The sequence below is a fragment of the Malus sylvestris genome, chromosome 8 (genome assembly GCF_916048215.2).
Source record: "Malus sylvestris chromosome 8, drMalSylv7.2, whole genome shotgun sequence".
In the NCBI taxonomy this organism is placed as follows: Eukaryota; Viridiplantae; Streptophyta; class Magnoliopsida; order Rosales; family Rosaceae; genus Malus; species Malus sylvestris.
The window spans coordinates 15,253,625-15,276,127 of NC_062267.1; the positions used below are offsets into that span (position 1 = coordinate 15,253,625).

The following is a 22,503-nucleotide window of genomic DNA, read 5'->3' on the forward strand; positions in this document are numbered from 1 at the left end:
TAACCAACACTTTTTCACCACACGAGTCATCTTCACACCTTTCAATGCGGCTTCAACCCGTAACTGCCAACCCCAACCGCCATGCTCGGTTTCTGCTCAACCAACACCCTAAATGATCAGTTTGGCTTACCAGTTCTGTCCATTTTCATGTTGTAGCAACGAGACAGATCTACAATGGTGGGTGCTGGGTCTGAGGCGGAGGTCGGAGGATGTCAATATATGAACTTGACTGCATTTCATCAGCCGTATCGTTGTTATTATGACCTAAGACATAATCTGATATGACACTAAATATAAGAAAAAAGACACTAAATATAAGAAATAAAAGGGCAATCCAATAATAGTATCAATCTACAAGCAGGGGCACGGTAACCCTATGATTCATGAATGCATATTTACTTGAGTTGAACAGTACAATGAATTCGATGAAAATCAAATTGCTGAAGATAATACATCTTTCAAGCATCTACCTTTGCTGCCGCAGATGCATAACTTACGCTGCTGTCCCTCGTAGTTTTGCACTGGCTTGACTGCTCGTATCGGAGAAAATTGATCTTTATGTTTATTGAGCAATTCCTCAGCATCTGAATACATTGAGAAACATAGTACAAGAAATTATGAGCACTGATCAATGAAGAAACATTTTGTAGTCTAGGTAAATTAAGCTCAATTCTTCAAAAAAAATGCTTCTCCTAACATTTTTCCTCTCATCGTGATTTTGGTGACTTCAGTACAGTACGTTAATATCGAAAGGGTAAGTGCTACACATAACAGGGATATCTTTAGGTTGCTTTCGTTATAGTATTGTACTTTTTGATTACTGAGTCCCAAGAATATCTTTTATTTGTATCCAGACAAAATGGTATAAAGGTCAATAAGACAGGAACGACACTGGTACTTTTTAATGATAGGCATAGCCTTTCTAACTGAGAACACCAATGTAATCTAAAACAGGTCCAAAATCGTCGACATAATGTTTTTCAGAGTTTTACCCTGTTTTATTTAGGGTGCCACATTCTTGTATTGGTTAATGTCCTTTGACAAAGTTGCGAGAATACTATTTGAACTTGTTCCCCTTCAGCATTAGAGGGAATACTTGAGGCACTTACATGCAGAAAAACGCTAATTGGGTGACGCCCACAAATGGTGTTATCAAACTCTGACAGATACTGCTTGAACGCATCTGGATTTCCAGTTTCTATTATATCCATTCCCATCCTGTCCAAAGCCTCAATAGATTTGTGTATGGCACCATGTTTCTTGTCATAGTGCATGTATTTGAACCTGAGAGAGAATAACAAGGTCAGGCACGGTCAACAAGTAACAGTCTGGCTTCAATTATATGAGCACAAAAGCATGGCAAGCAAAGAGAACTAGCAAAACATTCAAATATCATGTAACATGACAATGAATACCATGACACAGCATCCATGAAGAAATATTTAAACAGAATCCAAGCACTTCTTTATTTTCCTTAGAACAAAGACCAAACAAAATAGAAGCTCTAACTGTCCTTCTGTAACAAAATATACAACAACAACAACAAAGCCTTTTCCCACTAAGTGGGGTCGGCTATATGAATCCTAGAACGCCATTGCGCTCGGTTTTGTGTCATGTCCTCCGTTAGATCCAAGTACTCTAAGTCTTTTCTTAGGGTCTCTTCCAAAGTTTTCCTAGGTCTTCCTCTACCCCTTCGGCCCCGAACCTCTGTTCCGTAGTCACATCTTCGAACCGGAGCGTCAGTAGGCCTTCTTTGCACATGTCCAAACCACCGTAACCGATTTTCTCTCATCTTTCCTTCAACTTCGGCTACTCCTACTTTACCTCGGATATCCTCATTCACAATCTTATACTTTCTCGTGTGCCCACACATCCCACGAAGCATCCTTATCTCCGCTACACCCATTTTGTGTACGTGTTGATGCTTCACCGCCCAACATTCTGTGCCATACAACATCGCTGGCCTTATTGCCGTCCTATAAAATTTTCCCTTGAGCTTCAGTGACCTACGACGGTCACACAACACGCCGGATGCACTCTTACACTTCATCCATCCAGCTTGTATTCTATGGTTGAGATCTCCATCTAATTCTCCGTTCTCTTGCAAGATAGATCCTAGGTAGCGAAAACGGTCGCTTTTTGTGATCTTCGCTAGATTGCTCCGGTCATTAGTGTGGATAAGTATATAAATGGATAGAGATAAGAAAGCAAACACCAGATGTACGTGGTTCACCCATATTGGCTACGTCCACGAAATAGAGGAGTTCTCATTAATTGTGAAGGGTTTACACAAGTACATAGGTTCAAGCCCTCTTTTAGTGAGTACAAGTGAATGATTTAGTACAAATGACATTAGGAAATATTGTGGGAGAATGATCTCGTAATCACGAAACTTCTAAGTACCGGAGTGTGGTATTGTCTTGACTTGCCTTATCTGTCTCGTAGGTAGATGTGGCATCTTCTCTGGAAGTACTCTTCCTCCATCCAGGGGTGGTATCTTTAACTGGTGGAGATGCACAAGGTAATGTATCAATTTCACTTGAAGCTTACTTGTAGTTTCAGGCTTGGTCAAGCGCGATACAAACCATGTAGTAGGAGTCCTCCAAGTCGCCGAGCTAGGGGATCTGCTGAAAGAGGTGACAGACAAGGTAAGCAATCAGAGCTCCAAGCAATCAGTCCCAGATCAGAACTTTGATTTCGAGTTCCGGCTGATTGTTCACATTCTCCCTATCTTGCAGGCAGCATGAAGGATAAAGAGAAGAAAAATGAGAAGAGATGATATGGGATACTTTTGCTTTTGAAGAAGTAACTTTCCACAGGCTTATTCTTGAACTGGGCTGGAGGGTTTTCTGGTTTCCTCCAGAGTATAAGGCCGACTGAAGAATTTGAGGGTCAAAACAAGTCCATCAAATCTATAGTACGTTCGACCCTGCTGATATGGGATACTTTTGCTTTTGACAGAGTAGTGGATGTATCGGCACGTGTGCTGTTACGCTTGTCTCCACATGCTTCCTTGTATCCTTCTCACTTGCCCTATCTGTTCCTCAAGCAGATGCGGTATCTTCCCTGGAAGCATAAGATGTTGAAGATGAGTACTCGAGAGCAATGCCAGGTAAGTAATCAAGTAAGGGGTTCCAGGCAGTCAGTTCCTGACTGGAAGCTTGATTCCAAGTGCTGACTGATTGCTCTCTTTCTCCTTGTCTTGCAGGTAAGAACAAGGTCAAAGGAAAAGACAGGGAAAAAACATGATATGGGATACTCTTGCTTTTAACCCTGATGATATGAGATATTCTTGCTCTAGTATAACTTGTTTGCAGAGGTATTATCGAGGGGAAAGAAAGCTGAATATTTCGAAAGGCTTCTTTGGGAGTGCCCTCTCAGATATGAGGAAGGGTTGAGCATTTTTGCAGGTCTGCCTGTCTGTTGGGGATGGAGGTCAACATATATAGGAGTCTCCTTAACAACAAGTAGTAATGCTATTCCTTTACCCTGCTTGGTCATAACACGGTAGTGGGAGCTGCCAGCTTCACATGTTTTAACTCTGTCAGAGCACTTTGAAAAAGTGGTCTGTGGTATCTGGAAAGCTGATGTTGCGTGTAAAGATTACAGACAAGCTTTATCCAAGGAGATCCGACTCTTGAAGTTGGGAAAGTGGTGCCTCTTCGGTTTTCGAACAAGCAATCCTGTCGGAGATCTGGCTCTCGAGATTCGGAGAACAATGCCTTTTCGATTTTTGAGAAAGCAATCCTGCTAGGGGTCTGGCTCTCGAGATTCGGAGAGCGGTGTCTCTTCGATTTTTGAGAAAGTAATCATGTTGGGAGTCTGGCTCTCGAGATTCGGAGGGCGGTGCCTCTTCGATTTTGGAGCAAGCAATCTTGTTGGGAGTGTTTTCTCGAATGTGAGAAAAGGTTGGGCATGTTTGCTAGTCTATCTTGCCACGAAGCACAGAGGTTGACACACAGGAACTTTCCAATTATCCAGCAGTGGTACTGTTCCTTTACCCTTGTGGGTAATAATATGGTAGCTAGACCTTCAAAATTTATGTGTCTAAACTTTGTTAGTGTTGTTTCTTTGCTATTCTTTTACCCTTCTTGGTCAGAGTGGTGTAGTGGGAGCTGCAAGCTTCATGTGTCTCAACTTTGTCAGAGAACTTTGGCAAAGTTATCTGTGGTACCCATGAGCTAATGTTGCGTGTGGGAAGTGGATGATTGAACAGTAAGATTCATGTGCTTTCTACTTCACCAGAAATCTTCGACATAATGCCCATAATTTCCGCAAAGCTGACAGGTGCTGACAAGGCTGGAAAAGTAGGTGCCTCTTCGATTTCTGAGATCGGCCCTCGTGGTCTCTGAGCAGCTCAGCTTTTGAGAAAGCAAGCGCCTCTTCAATTTCTGAGATCGGCCTTCGTGGTCTTTGAGCAGCCCAACTTTTGAGAAAGCAAACGTCTCGTGGTCTCTGAGTAGCCCAGCTTTTGAGAAAGCAAACGCCTCTTCGATTTCTGAAGCTCCGTCGAGTGCAGATTTTTATAGAGGCTGGCATTAAGTTCCAAAGCACACTTGAATCTCCACCAGTAGAAGCTCCATTCTTGCACTTCTAAGATCTTGATTTGTCCGACCTCTTCTCTCTTCAACACCTTTGAAAATGTCTGGCCCCTCTGACCGTCATTTTGACTTGAACCTTGTTGAAGAGGCAGCCACGCCTTCTCCAAACAACATATGGCGCCCATCATTCGTCTCCTCTACTGGTCCTCTTACCGTTGGGGATTCCGTGATGAAGAATGATATGACCGCTGCGGTAGTGGCCAGGAACCTTCTCACTCCCAAAGATAACAGACTACTTTCCAAACGGTCTGATGAGTTGGTTGTTAAGGATTCTCTGGCTCTCAGTGTTCAGTGTGCAGGTTCTGTGTCTAACATGGCCCAACGCCTATTTGCTCGAACCCGCCAAGTTGAATCATTGGCGGCTGAAGTGATGAGTCTCAAACAGGAGATTAGAGGGCTCAAGCATGAGAATAAACAGTTGCACCGGCTCGCACATGACTATGCTACAAACATGAAGAGGAAGCTTGACCAGATGAAGGAATCTGATGGTCAGGTTTTACTTGATCATCAGAGATTTGTGGGTTTGTTCCAAAGGCATTTATTGCCTTCGTCTTCTGGGGCTGTACCGCGTAATGAAGCTCCAAATGATCAACCTCTGCTGCCTCCTCCTAGGGTTCTGTCCAGTACTGAGGCTCCAAATGATCCCCCTCCAGTGCCTGCCCTTTCTGGGGCTTTACCGACTGCTGAGACTTCTCCTAAGCAACCTTTGTGAAGGCTCCCTCTTGTTTGTTTATTTTGACTCATGTATATGTACATATTTGTGACTTATCGAGGATATCAATAAATAGTTTTCCTTCATTTCAACGTATTGTGTTAAATACACCAAAGCCTTCTTCGCTAAGTTCTCTGAATTTTCTTTTGTTGAAGCTTGTACGTTGAAGCTTTGTGAGTGGAGCATGTAGGTTGAGGTAGTATTCCCTTAATTTCCCGAGTGAGGAAAACTTCTCGGTTGGAGACTTGGAAAATCCAAGTCACTGAGTGGGATCGGCTATATGAATCTTTGAACGCCATTGTGCTCGGTCCTGTGTCATGTCTTCCGTTAGATCCAAGTACTCTAAGTCTTTTCTTAGAGTCTCTTCCAAAGTTTTCCTAGGTCTTCCTCTACCCCTTCGGCCCTGAACCTCTGTTCCATAGTCACATCTTCTAATCAGAGCGTCAGTAGGCCTTCTTTGCACATGTCCAAACCACCGTAACCGATTTTCTCTCATCTTTCCTTCAATTTCGGCTACTCCTACTTTACCCCGGATATCCTCATTCCTAATCTTATCCTTTCTTATGTGCCCACACATCCAACGAAGCATCCTCATCTCCACTACACTCATTTTGTGTACGTGTTGATGCTTCACCGCCCAACATTCTGTGCCATACAGCATCGCCGGCCTTATTGCCGTCCTATAAAATTTTCCCTTGAGCTTCAGTGGCATACGGCGGTCACACAACACGCCGGATGCACTCTTCCACTTCATCCATCCAGCTTGTATTCTATGGTTGAGATCTCCATCTAATTCGCCGTTCTTTTGCAAGATAGATCCTAGGTAACGAAAACGATCGCTCTTTGGTATTTCTTGATCTCCGATCCTCACCCCTAACTCATTTTGGCCTCCATTTGCACTGAACTTGCACTCCATATATTCTGTCTTTGATCGGCTTAGGCGAAGACCTTTAGATTCCAACACTTCTCTCCAAAGGTTAAGCTTTGCATTTACCCCTTCCTGAGTTTCATCTATCAACACTATATCGTCTGCGAAAAGCATACACCAAGGAATATCATCTTGAATATGTCCTGTTAACTCATCCATTACCAACGCAAAAAGGTAAAGCTTTAAGGATGAGCCTTGATGTAATCCTACAGTTATGGGAAAGCTTTCGGTTTGTCCTTCATGAGTTCTTACGGCAGTCTTTGCTCCTTCATACATATCCTTTATAGCTTGGATATATGCTACTCGTACTCCTTTCTTCTCTAAAATCCTCCAAAGAATGTCTCTTGGGACCCTATCATACGCTTTTTCCAAATCTATAAAGACCATGTGTAAATCCTTTTTCCCATCTCTATATCTTTCCATCAATCTTCGTAAGAAATAGATTGCCTCCATGGTTGAGCGCCCTGGCATGAACCCGAATTGGTTGTCCGAAACCCGTGTCTCTTGCCTCAATCTATGCTCAATAACTCTCTCCCAGAGCTTCATTGTATGACTCATTAGCTTAATACCCCTATAGTTCATGCAATTTTGTACGTCGCCCTTATTCTTGTAGATAGGCACCAAAGTGCTCGTTCGCCACTCATTTGGCATCTTCTTTGTTTTCAAAATCCTATTGAAAAGGTCAGTGAGCCATGTTATACCTGTCTCTCCCAAAACTTTCCACACTTCGATTGGTATATCGTCTGGGCCTACTGCTTTTCTATGCTTCATCTTCTTCAAAGCTACAACCACTTCTTCCTTCCGGATTCAACGATAAAAAAAATAGTTTCTACACTCTTCTGAGTTACTCAACTCCCCTAAAGAAGCACTCCTTTCATGTCCTTCATTGAAAAGATTATGAAAATAACCTCTCCATCTGTCTTTAACCGCGTTCTCTGTAGCAAGAACCTTTCCATCCTCATCCTTGATGCACCTCACTTGGTTTAGGTCCCTTGTCTTCTTTTCCCTTGCTCTAGCTAGTTTATAGATATCCAACTCTCCTTCTTTGGTATCTAGTCGCTTATACATATCGTCATAAGCCGCTAACTTAGCTTCTCTCACAGCTTTCTTCGCCTCTTGCTTCGCTTTTCTATACCTTTCACCATTTTCATCGGTCCTATCCTTGTATAAGGCTTTACAACATTCCTTCTTAGCCTTCACCTTTGTTTGTACCTCCTCATTCCACCACCAAGATTCCTTTTGGTGTGGGGCAAAGCCCTTGGACTCTCCTAATACCTCTTTTGCTACTTTTCAAATACAACTAGCCATGGAATCCACATTTGGCTAGCTTCCCCCTCTCTATCCCACACACACTGGGTGATTACTTTCTCTTTGAAAATGACTTGTTTTTCTTCTTTTAGATTCCACCATCTAGTCCTTGGGCACTTCCAAGTCTTGTTCTTTTTTCTCACTCTTTTGATATGTACATTCATCACCAACAAGCGATGTTGATTAGCTACACTCTCCTGGTATAACTTTGCAATCCTTACAAGTTATACGATCCCTTTTCCTCATTAGAAGAAAATCTATTTGTGTTTTTGACGACCCACTCTTGTAGGTGATCGCATGTTCTTCTCTCTTCTTAAAGAAGGTGTTGGCTAAGAAGAGATCATATGCCATTGCAAAATCCAAGATAGCTTCCCCATCCTCGTTTCTCTCCCCAAAACCATGGCCACCATGAAAACCTCCATAGTTGCCTGTCTCCCTGCCCACGTGTCCATTTAAATCTTCTCCTATAAATAACTTTTCCGTCTGAGCAATTCCTTGCACAAGTCTCCAAGGTCTTCCCAAAATTTCTCCTTCGAACTCATATCCAACCCTACTTGAGGTGCGTACGCACTAATCACATTGATAAGTTCTTGTCCTATTACAATCTTGATTGCCATGATTCTATCTCCTACCCTCTTGACATCTACAACATCTTGTGTTAAGGTCTTGTCCACGATGATGCCAACACCATTTCTCGTTCTATTTGTGCCCGAGTACCAAAGTTTAAACCCTGAGTTTTCTAGATCCTTTGCCTTAAGACCAACCCACTTAGTTTCTTGTAGGCACATAATATTTATCCTTCTCCTCACCATAACTTCCACTACTTCCATAGATTTTCCCGTTAAGGTTCCTATATTCCACGTTCCTAAACGCATTCTACTCTCCTGAACTCTACCCTTCTGTCCTAGCTTCTTCACCCTCCCCCGTCCAATGGAATCAAAGTACTACTTTTGTGTGTCCCGTGTAAAGTTGATAGGTGCATATGCTCCCAAACAACTTTGAGTGGAGTCGTTCGAAAAGAAGTTTCTATGGCCCCCTTGCTCATTTAACACTGCATCCGGGTGCCTATGGAGATACAGCGACCCTTGCTCACTTATCACTGTGCTCGGGCCACACAGCGCGCCACTTACGGGTGACGCCCTAGCTTTAGCGCGATTTCGTTCTGAATTCATTTTCATAAGGATTCGACGTAACTATGGAGTGCCGACTGTCGACTACCTGACGCCCTCCCCCTCCTCCTTTACCCGGGCTTGGGACCGGCAATGTAAGATAAACTTACATAGGCCGAGTTTTCTGTAACAAAATATAAAAAATAAAATAAAAAAGAGTTGTGTTTGTGTTTGTGAATGCATGTTTGCACGCTCGCACGGTGTGTGTGGGTGAGAGAGAGAGAGAGAGAGAGATGCATAGCATAATGCATATTGCAGAAGATGCATGTCCGCATGCACGAGTGTAGATACGCACTGATATCTTGGACAAAAATAGCAGTCACTTTAGATAACAATGCCAATACTCGTATATAGAACCATGAGTGGAACATACCGAGACCCCCAATGACAAAAATCTGAGGACACAGAGAAAAAGTTTTGTGGATCATCCACATATTTCGCAAGGAACTGTCCATACATGGCTTCACTTCCAGCTTTAAGAGCACCAACCAAAATGGGTACAACTTTAACTTGGTGCCTGCATCAGTATCGTAAAAAAGTCAGCCACACCAAGGAGGATTACAGAATAGAACTGCCATATGAAAACAATAAATAAAAATATATAGAACAAACATACCCCTCAAACACTTTAGCAAGATATGGCAAGTGCATTTCCATGCTATGTTCAGCCTCATCAACGCAAATATCCATCAGTTCAAATTTTCCAGAAGCTTTAAGCTCCTCAATCACTGATAAGTGAAAACAAACAGAATTTGAGAAAACCGCCACAAAAACTAACAGGAAAGTAATTAACTCCTGGTAAATGAAACATGTGATATTTTCATTGTTATGTTGTTACTAGGTAGGCAATGGTTAAAATGGGAAAAACAGAAAGGAGCACAGACAATAGACATGAGTCTCTACATTTCGTGATCAAGTCATGCTGCGTTGATCACTAAAGGTGTATACTGTAATTTAACGACGAGAATCACATTACCTTCCAAATCAATAGGTAGGTCCCCAATGGGGGTCTTGTAAACCGTGGCCGTCGAAAGAGCACACTTTGGAGTGTAATGGTGGTGAGATGGACCGAGCAGGAAAACCCGCGTACTGAAAAGGAAAGTTAGTCAGTTATCTCACAATTCGCAACAACTGGACAGCTAATTCGCCATACTAATCAAGCTTTACGGTTTCGATTAGGAGTTAACGCACAATTATCCGAACATAATCGGCTCATTTTTATACACAACATGATCAAAACAGTATTAGAGAAGTAACAAAGACAACTTACATGTTTGTTGGGTCAATGTTGCCAAATGCATAGGCAGCGGCACGACCCGAATACGAATACCCTGCATGCCTTTAAACCCAGAGCCACCCAGCGAAAATAAATTCCACCAAAATAAGCGTAAATAAATAAGTTTAGTTTTCAACTAATTAGTGGTTAAACAAGAAAGAAGCAGAAGCAGGAAATATGAACTTACGGAGCAATGACACCTCGAACATGAGGAGATTTAGTGAGCCCAGATGCTCTCAGCCATCCTTCAATCTCTTCTGATAACTTCTTAGCTGAAAAATCAAAACTTCAAGCTCAAAAATGCGTATTTAAGTATACATGTATATTACACAAATTGATCGGATCAATTAATTTTCTCAAAACAGCCATATTTGTTGAATTTTTAGTTTTACTGCCGACCCACATCACTAACTCGGCTTCTTGTATTCAAAGAGGCCAAAAAATGAATCAGAGGGGTCTTATTTTCCCGGGAACCAAACAGAAACTGAGAGAGAGACTGACGATTGTCGGGGTACCAAGAACCGGCGTGCGATGCTCTTCTGACTTTCTCCATGGATGGAATTTGGGAGAATAAACGAAACCCTAATGAGGGGCAAAGAATGAAGTTAAAACTGAGAGTGAGAGAGAGTCAGACGAGATCCCTTTCTTATGGGAGGGGAGAGCTTCTGGGAGTTGGACTTGGAGTGGGTGGGGTGACGTCTTATTACTCAATCGAATACGCTGTCGCATAGCATGTTTAAGTAATGCAAAGTCGTACTACTTAGTTCTGCAGTCAAAGTGATTTTTTTTCATTTGTTAATGAGAGGTATTGGATTCGACTTCCGCTAATTACGACTTTAAATTATATTATTGCTAACTTATTGTCAGATTAAATTCATTCATTTTTTTAGTATAAATAATATCTTTTAATAAAAAAATAAAAAATAATAATAATAATAATAATACAATGTCATAAATAGTAATTTATTAGTTTGACTATTCATGACGTTATATTATTTATTAATTGAAATGTCACATAATAATAACTTTTCTTTTTAATTGTTCTCGCATGTTTGATTCAAATCTTCTCTATAGTTTAAATTAATTTGTTTGAAGTCATACTTTAAATTAACTTAATACTAGCCTTCATGCACGTGTACGTGCGACTTACATGTTTTAAATGTATTTATATGCGTAAATTGACAAAAAGAAAGTCAAATATTTAAAGTAAATGAATAATCTTAGATCGTGCTAGAAGAAGCCCCTCATAAACTAATTAAAGTAGCTAAATTCACATAATAAAATCGGTCTCTATAGAATTTACATTAAGAATAAAGAAAATAATCTTTAATAAGTAATTGATTGAATCATATTATTGTTAGCCCATTGTGAGGCTAAGCCCACCCCCTCATCCTTAGTGTAGATAATATCGTTTGTTAAAAAAAATCATTTGACAACTAATTTGATCACATTATTATCCATGTGCGAAATATCTTTTTTATAACCGGCATTACACGCCTCTTAAGATGTTTTGAACGTGTTTAAAAATAGAGAAATTGAATCACATTATTGCTAGCCTATTGTGATGTACTAATTATTATATAAAAACAAAAACTATACCAAAAAATTAATTATTAAAAACATTAATAACCTGCATTACACGTATCTTAAGATGTTTTGAACGTGTTTAAAAATCGTGAAATTAAATCATATTATTGCTAACCTATTGTGAGGTACAAATTAAAATAAAATAAAATAAAACAAATCACAAAAACATTCATTATTAAAAAAAAAATACTGTTAAAATAACGAATATGCCCATGTCTTATTTGATGCATTATTTTAGGATGCCTTTGAAGTTTTGTCTTGGGGGCATTTTTTTCCAAATATTTTTGTTGAAGCTTGATGACACCAAAACACTATTCACCTTTTCCATTCTCTTTATATATGATAGATAAACTATTGCTTGAAACAAATTTCAAACTTAAACACATTCCAAGCCATGTTATATTACCATGTTTTTCTAATTGTACCTAGAATTTGGAGTAAAAATTTTAAAGTAACTAAATTGTTCCAGGACTTGGCAGTGTACAAGAGAGGTACAACTCACATGAGGCTCAATCAAATTAGGGCCAAAACTTTTAAATTTATTTCTCATCGCGTGATTGCGTAGGCCGACGAAGTACAATACAATGCTGGCTACCAAAATACACCCAAAGTTGTTTTACGGTCGATTATTCCTTAAGGTGGACTGATACTAAAGCGTGGGTTTTCCTTCTATGCACAAGGAACATCACATACATCGGAATACTTGGCCATTGCATCCTTGGCCGCACATCCATGCCCTTATTCCTCTAGTACATGTCATACGCCAGAACATAGTAAAATTTTCATATCTCTTGTACTCCCACGAGAATTGCAACTTGCAAATATGACACTATTGATAAACAACAACAAACCTGGCCGAGTAGGCTGAGCGAGTAACAACCAAAATAATGTTACCAACTTACCACTTATTCTTTTGAATGAACCAATCAAATCAATCATATACCCTATATCCCAAGAAGCTTACAACAATCGAAACAAATGAGATCGGCGCCTTTGCGACCCAATCACCTGCACCGAATTCAAAACCAACGCAAACTTTCTGTTTGCCCTCGTAGCAAACAAGGTGAACGAACAGTCCACTGACAGAAAAGAAAAGAAAAAAGATCTGCAATCACCAAAAAGAAAAAAACTAGAGAGATTGTGTTTCTTTCAGTCCAATCATACGCGTATTTGCACTGACTATCACAATTCGAAGAATTATGAACTAATAATAAAAACCAACCATTTACTCATTGGTAAAGTAAGGGCCCATTTGATAATCATTTCGTGTTTAGTGTTTAGTTTTCCCTTTTCGTGCTTGAGATATGAGGAAAGTATATGGGAAAAATGAGAGATGTAAAAGGGTTGTGAGAGAAAGTGGAAGAAATAACATGAACAAAACAAAATCTTGAAAGTTAAAAACTTTTTGGTTTTAAGTTTCCATTTACATCTTTCGCCATACACATCTTTCCCATGTATTCCAATCTCTCTCTAACACAAAAATGAAAACTAAAACTAATAACGAGAAGTTATCAAACAGGCCCTAAAGTACTTAAGTTTAATGAGACCGGTTCAAAAACATGTTTTCGGTTAAATAATGAGTTTTCAACATATTTTGCACTCTCCAAATTCCATATTGATCCCATCAGAATTCAGCTATTCAAATTGTAATCAAATCAATCTTCCAAATGATAACAAAGACAATTTTGACATGCTCTAATTAAAAAGGACGAGTTACCTGAGCAACCATGCAATCTGCAAAAGTTGAACTAAGGCAACCTGAGGCATTTGTGCAGCCTCGAAAGGATACCAACTATCAACAAAAATTTCCAGCATGCTCCAAGATAGAATGAAGTTTTGGAACTCGCTGACGCAACAATGGCTCAAGCCGGAAAGAGGGAACACCAAATTGCCACCTTTGAGCATCATACATTTCATTCCATGCATGTATTATCTCATCAATTTTGAACCCTAAACCTGCATATGAATAAAAATTGATCATTTAACAGCTCTAAATTCTAATAGCCGTAAAAAATAAAAATAAAAATTGCATAAACATGTGATACTTACCTTCCAGTGCAGTTTCATTGGAACAGTGGCTCTTTATCATCACAGCAATATCTGTTGGAGAAGCTCCACAAAGTTCAAACTTTTCAACAGAAACTTCTAAACATTCCTCCCAAGTAGGTAGCCCTAGCTTATATTCCACAACGGAGCGCTCATACAGCAAGGTTCCCCACAAGAGGTATATCTGTGACTTCATATTTGCAGCATGTTCTGCAGCTTCACCAGCAGATACCTCTTGAATTAGGCCATCCAAACCCAATTTTTGCAATTGGGTGTAATATTTTTCTTCTTTGGAGAGTCCATTTAGACGCCGCTCTTCCATCTCCTCCCACATCAGCATGCCCCTGTCCATGCTGTCCTCAGCCTAGTACCAACAAAGCGTTGCTTGGTCAAACTGTTGTTGCCCCAGAGCAAGATAACCTTCGTAGAAGTCGGGTTTATTTTTACAGCCTCTTCGTACCTACCATCTGCCTTCTTGTTCTCATTATTTGCCCATTCGTAGCCAGCCTTGATCAGTTCAATAATGGTTTCCCTTGAAGCATCTTCAGGAAAGGAAACTCGCTTCCTTGCCTTAGACATGTGGACATTTCCCCAGTTAAACAATGCCAAAGCCACCATTTCTTGGAACTTATCTGCAGCAATGTCAAAAAGTTCTTGAGCGTCCTCAAGGGTTACAGCGTCCTCCATTGCCTCTGAGTATATCTTCACACCGAGCTCATGAAGATCCCAAGTACGAATCAGAATCAAACCCAACATGGTTCTTGAACAATCGTGCAAACTGGATAACCCAATCCTCGACATATGTATACCGTTTTTCCACTTCTTTATCTTTTTTATTATCCCCATTCTCTACAATACGACTTGGTTTTCTGTTGTCTGTACTCACCTGAGTCACCTCCTCATCACTCAATCCCTCGTAAATTGGTTCTTGATCAGGACTGACTCCTGCTATGAATAATCTAAGTGGGCCGTGCATATCACTTGATGATTCAGCTATCCTCAACTCATCTGTAGTAGTGATTGTAACCAAATCACCCTCTTCATCTTTATACTTCACAAGAACACCCTTCAAGCCAGGAAATCGATCCCTAACTATCTCCCTCGCCAAAGGCATGCTACAATTCGCAGGTAATGGAGCCCACCTATGTCCTCTCCAAACACCAGCTTGACTGGCTTTGCAACTACTTTTTCTTCCTCAACATGTTTCGTAACCAGTTTCTCTTCTTCAACATGCCTCATAACCACTTTATCTTCCCCAACGATCTTCATAACCACTTCTTTATCCTTATCAGCACTCACCTTCTCTTCCACAACAACCTTATCCTCCATCTTCTGCTCAATTTTCTTACCCTTCTTCTTTAACTTCTCTTTCACCACCTTACGAAAACGAGCAGCAGCAGGCTGCTGTACATTAGCAATACCAATCTCTTTCTCATAAAAAACAATACCCTTTTCATTCATCACCCTCTTCACGCTAGCTAGAATCTCCAACGCACTAAGATTATTCGGTTCCATATTCAGCACAGAATAAACATCTCTCAATGCCAAATCCAACCGATTCAAAGCTTCATAACAAAACGCTCTTTTTAACAACGCTTTACTGTACTTTGGCGATACCGCTAATGCTAAATTACATTCGTTGATAGCTCGAGGATATTCCCCAATACCCATTTGTATATAACACGCAGCCATGCTGCTATGCAAATGAGCAACTTCAAAATGATTCTGTGGAAGGAGTTTGAGGGCCTTTTCATACTTCAACATCACGCCTTCATGATCGTGCCTCTTGTTTGCTCCCTAAATCCGCCATGGGCCTCGCGGGCAAGCTAGGGATTTACTTCACATACGAGATTGGTGGGTGCGGGCATCCCACTACTAGATGCCACTAGTAGACGGGATTTGAATGATTGAGGTTGCGCCTTTTGACTTTAAATCAAGAGATTGTGCCATTTGAGTGGGAGTTGCTCAAATCAAGGTTCTTTTTTTGCTTTAAAAATAAGGACTTTACTTATATGAAGAGATAGAACAATATGTAAATGACAAGGTTGTTCGAAAATGTAAATGACAGAGGAAAGTGACTAATATTGCAGATTGCTTGTAATTTAAATGACTAAAGATGAGTTGTACATGAAAACTACAAAGGGGATCGATACTGCAAGTGAGCAGCAGAGCTAATAAACTAGATAAAAAAAGGCTTTTGGTGAAGGTTGATCCTGAAAAGGATGAAGGCTTGGTGCTGACTACAGCTTCGTATGCAAATCTGGCTTTAGCAGAGTTGTGTATTTATTTGTTTGATTGAGTGTCTATAATCCTTGTGCATATGCCCCTTTAAATAGAGATCTGAAAAGAGCCACATGCTGAGAACCTTGTACTTGCCCGAAAGAAACTTGGGCAGCTTGCATTGCTTTTGCCAACTTGCATGTAGAAATAATATTTAAAAGGGAAACTTGCATTTCCATCACATGCTTTCATCACATGTTTTCCCACTTGTAATAAACTAACATTTAAAAGAAGCTAGTTGGCTTCTTTCACATGTTCTCTGCATCCACATCCGTATGTTGCCTTCCAACCCATTTGCAAGGACGCATGTATCTTGATTAAACAAAGGCTTGACAAACCTCCACCACCCAAACAAATGGGAAAAACAATATTATAGTGCCAAACCCATCCACTTGCAGCCAAATATCTTTCCAAGTTAGCTTTCTTGCATATTAATCTTTCAAATACCATATTTTACCCCAATGGCCCAAATAAGTAAAAATGGGCACATTTTGGGTGCAAATAGTAGCCCCCAAGTTTTACAAATTTGAGCAAAGTTTGTGAAACTTACGACTCCAATGCTGCCAGGATTGATGTCGAAGGAAGAGGCACGTCTACCTCTTCGGTCCTTCTGTTGTTGATAAACTTTGGCAAGAGGAGCAAGGCAATTGGTAGTGCAACTAGCATTGGAAAGAATGTTTCTGTCTTGCTTGTATTCTTTCTTGTGGATACCAAAAAACATGGGAGCAACCTCGCTGGTTACATAGATAATAAACTAGACAAATACCCGAAGTCGGGCAAACTGGAAAACATAGAAAAAGATGGAGAAGAGAGAAACTTGGGCAACTATCCTTTTTATTCTTCTTTTTCTTTTTTGCCTCTTTTCATATGTAATATAATATAATATAATAATATAATACATATACATAAGAACCCATTCAGTCAAAGTGCCCAGATTCTTTTTCTTAACTCTTTTTCTATAATATAATATATATATATATATATATATATATATATATAGAGAGAGAGAGAGAGAGAGAGAGAGAGAGAGAGAGAGAGTAAGTACTTGTCTCCTTTCAAGTAGTATAATATAGATATATAGAGAGCCCTTTGGGGCAAAATGGAAGAAAGAGAGAGACAAGGAGACAAGGAGAAAGAAAGAAAGAAAAAGAAAGAGAGAGAAATAAAAAATAAAAAAATATAAAAAAAAAGGGAGAAAGAGAGAGGTGCCCTTTCGAGCAAGAAGGGGACAAGAAAATAAAAAAAAATAAAAAAAAGAAAGCCAAACCCCTTTTACAATCCCTGCATATGATGTTGGCAGGTGAGCTCTTTAACAAATGGACGCAGAGCATATCAACATCACATGACTCTGTCCTGAAGATCCTTCATTAAATTGGATGCAAAGGAACTAAGCTTATTCCCAGTCTCCCCAGCGATATTCGTTAAGAAAGAGATATCATGTTGTGCCTGGAAGGACAATCGGTTTGATTAGGCCACTTGCAGTAAGAGATCAATGGCTAAATTATTTCCCCTGACAACAAATAGATCAACACCGGAGGTGGCTTGCAGAACCAAAGAACTTCTTCAAGGAATTTTTAAGCATCAACATCAGCAGATCTGCTTTGGTCAAATGGTGAGGAAAAGATAGATTTTGCACTTGTGAATTTCTTCCTTGCTCCTGAATTTGAACTTTTTGAGGTATTTAAATTAGTTCTCTTGGGAAAGTCACTGTCTATTCCAAAATTCAAATTGAGATGCAAATGATGATCCAGCTGCTGAAGTACTGTTGGTTGAGAAAGGTACCGGCACTAGGACACCTAGATTTCTGGTTCCTAATCGTATAGGTTTTCATTTGTCTGTGCAGTAAGTTTGCGAGCACCAAGCCCCCTAGTCTTCACAATTTTCTTGTGCACAATCGTTTCCCCGAAACTCATCGTTCTCAGCTGCTTAAGAGTTCACGAGTCTCAATTTGTAGATCTAACAAAGCTTGATATGAACGCCTAGATTGCAATGAATGGTTGAATCAATCAATGCAGAGAAAGATCCCATATGTAATTGATGCCCAAGTCTGGTTCTTTGCACTATAATCGAAACACATCTTGTTTTCTGACTTTGCCTCTGAGCCCAGGTCTGGCATTTGGGTGAGCTGTAAAAGTAAATTTCTACACACCTCCTCCAACTAGTGGTGAGTTGAAGATGACGGCTGAAGTGTAGTGGCTGGCTTTGAAGCTGCAGCTGCTATATTGGCTGCATGTTATGGTAACCCATGGTGAAGTTTTGAGGGATCAAGATGGCTTGTGTCTCATTCCACCGTTTTAGACACCTCAAGCAGTACAAAGTGAGGAGAATTGGCAGCAAAGTCAGATGCTCTTGTTGCGGTTGCTGCTGTAATTGTTGGTATATCAACAATCTTCTGCTCTTCAAGGTCTGTTTGGGTCGGGGATGGATCTGCTGAAGCTTCTATTAATGATGCGGCAACAGCAAGAGCATGAGAAAAGTTTATTGCAAACGCACTACCCGCAGATAAACTGAGTCCTCATCCACGAATGAAGCTCAGACAAATGGCATTTGGAGGGGATGATCAGCAGTTATCAAGCAACCATAACAAATAGGGTGTGCAGGAAACAGAGCAACCAACGCAGTATGTAACAAGAACACTTCATGTTTACCAGATCGAATGTGGGGCCCCACATTTGATTGACAATATCTAAATCAATTGTAGTGGAGAAGATATCATGTCCCTCGGGAAAAATTGTAGTTCCATCGGGCCACAGCAACATAATTTTCTGTCATCTTCCTTCAGCTTTCGAATTTCACATTTAGATGCAGCTCCATTTTTCTATTTTCTCACCCATGAAAACTAGTCTCCAGTGATTAATAGTAGCCACATCAAAAGCTTTTACTGTAGCCTCCAATGGTAGTTGTCGAAGTAGCCCGACCCTTAGTTGTAGGAGCTGGCGAGAGTTAGGGAGACATGCAGAATCTGTTAGTGGTGAGCAGGGAAGACGTCATTCCCGTCAGGCATGGTTATGGTTCCATCGGGCACCACCAGTCGGGCAAGATAGCCCTATGCTTTCTTGCAATAGCCATTGAGAAACAGATGACATGCTTTTTAGCAAGAAAGCCATAGTTTCGGCTTTTTATGAAACTCCTCATTCCATGAATTTGGGTACAGCCACTGGATGGTTTTCTAATGTCAACGTTTTGGGTTCGGGCTAAATACATCTATTGGATAAGAGAAAAGTGGAAAGAAGGGTAAAAATGGCTACTCACAAACTGCCCAACTCTTTATATTTTCTATTTTTTCTGTATATCACATACCCCAAAAAGAAACATAGAAAGAGAGGAATAAAGCCCCCCAGCAAGAAAGCAAAGAAAAAGATATAAAGTATATATAATATATATATATATATATATATATATATATATATATATAATATAAAGCCCATTTGGGCAAAGTACTTCCATTTCCCTCTTTTCACATATAATATATATATATATATATATAGCCCTTTCGGGCAAAGTGAAAGACAAGACAAGACGAAGAGAAAAATAAAAAAGAAAAAGGAACGAATGAGGGATTTGGCACCTACTTTCGGGCAAAAGGAAACAGGAAAGAAAGAAAAGGTAAGAGAGAAAGAAAGAAGAAAAGGAAGACAGGGAGTTCCATTTCGGGCAAAAGAGGAAACAACAAAATAAGCCCCACCTGGGCATATTGGTCAAGCCCCTTGATTGCCTAGATATCTCTTAACACTCAAATCTTTTTCTCTTTTTAAAATTGAGTGTAGAGAGATTAGATCCACCATTTAAATTGGCCATAGCATATAGCTTGGGAACAATAGGAGGTGGCCATTCATGTTTGATCCCAAGTTTTGCCCTTCTTGAGATCTTGGTATGGATGACATGCTTGTGTTGGCGGAGCTATTTTCTTCTTCTCCACAAGAGGTGTGGGCTCGAGCCCCCTGAGCGTTGGTGTTTGGCCTACAATAGCCATAAGCTCCATCTTAGCTGTTGTCGGTTTCGATATGTCGGCTTGGTCTTCTACAACCATATCCATTTTCATGGATTTTTCATTGGGTGGGGCCATTGTTTGGCCTTCATCAACATGTAAGATTTGTTCTTCCTTGGTTGTAGTCGGGTGAGTGTGCTTTGTAGAGGGGATTTGAAACATTTGATCTATCAACTTTATCAAAGTTTCTCCAAAAGTTGTATAGCTTTCCTCCACCTTTTTAAAACACTTAGCCACCTCTTCACCATATTCGATGCTTGCCACATGGAGTTTGGACACCTTCTCTAATTTGCCCACATCCTCTTTGTAAAGCTTTTCATCCGAATGATCATGAGTTGGCATCTTATATATTGGCTCTATGTACTCATTGGAAGCATTTTGATACTCAAAGCCATTTGTTGGCCTATCATAGTATTCATGAATGTGATTGTCCTCAAAAGAATAATAATCTTCACCATAGCCATAAGTTGGCCAATCTTCAAGATTATTATTTATTTGATGGCCATTAGTTGGCTAACAATCATGTTCCATGGGGCTTGAGTACTCTTCAACCATGTACCAATAAGTTGGCAACTCATAGGTTGACTCTATGTGGTAGCCATAGCTTGGGGCACTCTTCAACACCATCATCCTCCTCATACTCCGAAAAAGCATGTTGAGAAAAATCATGAACATAAGGATTGTTCATGATCTAACTCCATATAAGGGTCCCACCGAGCATGCCAAAATATGTTTGCTCCCTAAATCCACCATAGGCCTCGTGGGCAAGCTGGGGATTTACTTCACATACGAGATTGGTGGGTGCAGGCGTGCCACTACTAGATGCCGCTAGTAGACGGGATTTGAATGATTGAGGTTGCGCCTTTTGACTTCAAATCAAGAGATTGTGCCATTTGAGTGGGAGTTGCTCAAATCAAGGTTCTTTCTTTGCCTTAAAATAAGGACTTTACTTATATGGAGAGATAGAAAAATATGTAAATGACAAGGTTGTTCGGAAATGTAAATGACAGAGGAAAGTGACTAATATTGTAGATTGCTTGTAATTTAAATGACTGAAGATGAGTTGTACATGAAAACTACAAAGGGGATCGATACTACAAGTGAGCAGCAGAGCTAATAAACTAGATAAAAAAAGGCTTTTGGTGAAGGTTGATCCTGAAAATGATGAAGGTTTGGTGCTGACTACAGCTTCGTATGCAAATCTGGCTTGAGCAGAGTTTGTGTATTTGTTTGTTTGATTGAGTGTCTATAATCCTTGTGCATCTACCCCTTTAAATAGAGATCTGAAAAGAGCCACATGCTGAGAACCTTGTACTTGCCCGAAAGAAACTTGGGCAGCTTGCATTGCTTTTGCCAACTTGCATGTAGAAATAATATTTAAAAAGGGAAATTTGCATTTCCACCACATGCTTTCATCACATGTTTGCCCACTTGTAATAAAGGCTAGTTGGCTTCTTTTACATGTTCTCTGCATCCACATCCGTATGTTGCCTTCCAACTCATTTGCAAAGATGCATGTATCTTGATTAAACAAAGGCTTGACAAACCTCCACCACTCAAACAAATGGGAAAAACAATATTATAGTACCAAACACATCCACTTGCAGGCAAATATCTTTCCAAGTTAGCTTTCTTGCATATTAATCCTTCAAATACCATATTTTACCTCAATGGCCCAAATAAGTAAAAATGGGCACATTTTGGGTGCAAACACCTCTGATAAAGCTTGTTACCTTCTTCTTTGAGTTCATGGGACATTTTGATGAAGATTGCAGTGTCTTCATCAAAGGCTTTCGAGTTTCGATCCAAGGACTTGATGTGCTTACTGCCAGCATTACCTGGCTTCTGAACCTCATGATCTTTCTTCTTCCCAATTGGCCTCCCCATTTGATATTCCAATAACAATTCACAAAACCCAAAAAATAAAAGAAAAACTAACGAAAAATCCAAAAAAACTTCATTTTTAACGAAAAGCTCTATTTTAAGGCAAAATAAATAGTGCCAGTTAAAGGTAAAAATGTAGTTTTTCGTTAAAAATGAACAGTTGCAAGAGTGTTTTGTTAAAACGTCTAAAAATAAAAGCCCCAAAACAGAGCTTTTACAATGCTCTGAATTTTACCTTACCATAAAGTAAAAACCCTTTCACCAACACATAAAACAAGGAACATAAACTAATTTCCACAGTAATTAAATAACAAAATCAATAATTTGGTATCTGATAAATCCCAATACACCAAAACCAACTGTAACAAATTACAGAGAAAAATATATTAAAAAAATACCAAAAATTGAAGCTTTACTAAATTTCACACACAAATTCCCAATCAAAATTCCATAAATTAAACACCCAGACCCCAATTTCTAATTCCAGAAATTAACCACAAAAAATAAGAAGAAAAAATAAGAAAAATGTCACTAATTAAAACCTGGCCGCCGTTCTAAAAGCTCCAAATCAGCAACTGGTGGATGCTAAATCCAAAGAGAAAGAAGAAAGAAATCAGAATTCGTTTGAATTTTAATGATTGGGCTCTGGAATTGTTGGGAGAGAGAAAGAGTGGACATCAATGGCGTCTGTCTCTGGCTGCAGAAGAAATTCCAAATGATACGA

The 22,503-nt window shown here is 39.9% G+C and overlaps 2 protein-coding genes and 1 pseudogene across 3 annotated transcripts in view; all 3 read right to left on the bottom strand.

The window, feature by feature from the left end:
- Positions 1-2,173, bottom strand: part of LOC126631588 (uncharacterized) — a 57,325-nt gene extending 55,152 nt beyond the window's left edge. For both annotated transcript variants that reach the window (XM_050301708.1, XM_050301709.1), the window contains exon 1: positions 1,524-2,173. In XM_050301708.1, coding sequence (XP_050157665.1) covers positions 1,559-2,050 — 492 coding nt within the window. In that variant the 5' untranslated portion in view covers positions 2,051-2,173 and the 3' untranslated portion in view covers positions 1,524-1,558. The remainder of the gene's footprint in view (positions 1-1,523) is intronic.
- Positions 316-10,696, bottom strand: LOC126631586 (uncharacterized). The gene is made up of 8 exons (XM_050301706.1): positions 10,496-10,696; positions 10,182-10,266; positions 9,989-10,057; positions 9,695-9,807; positions 9,335-9,446; positions 9,092-9,235; positions 1,110-1,284; positions 316-584 (listed from the first exon to the last, which is right to left on the bottom strand). Exons 1-8 carry the CDS (start codon positions 10,545-10,547, stop codon positions 459-461), a joined length of 876 nt encoding a protein of 291 aa, XP_050157663.1. The 5' UTR covers positions 10,548-10,696; the 3' UTR covers positions 316-458.
- A 2,680-nt stretch (positions 10,697-13,376) lies between these two features.
- Positions 13,377-21,782, bottom strand: LOC126631398 (protein PHOX1-like; annotated as a pseudogene).
- Positions 21,783-22,503: the final 721 nt, after the last annotated feature.

Excerpts from the sequence above, each read along its gene's own strand:
- LOC126631586 (XM_050301706.1), bottom strand. The coding sequence starts at position 10,547 with ATGGAGAAAGTCAGAAGAGCATCGCACGCCGGTTCTTGGTACCCCGAC. Across the intron at positions 9,808-9,988 it reads AACATTGACCCAACAAACAT|TACGCGGGTTTTCCTGCTCG; the intron begins GTAAGTTGTCTT and ends TTTCCTTTTCAG. Across the intron at positions 1,285-9,091 it reads TTTTGTCATTGGGGGTCTCG|GTTCAAATACATGCACTATG; the intron begins GTATGTTCCACT and ends ATTCTCTCTCAG.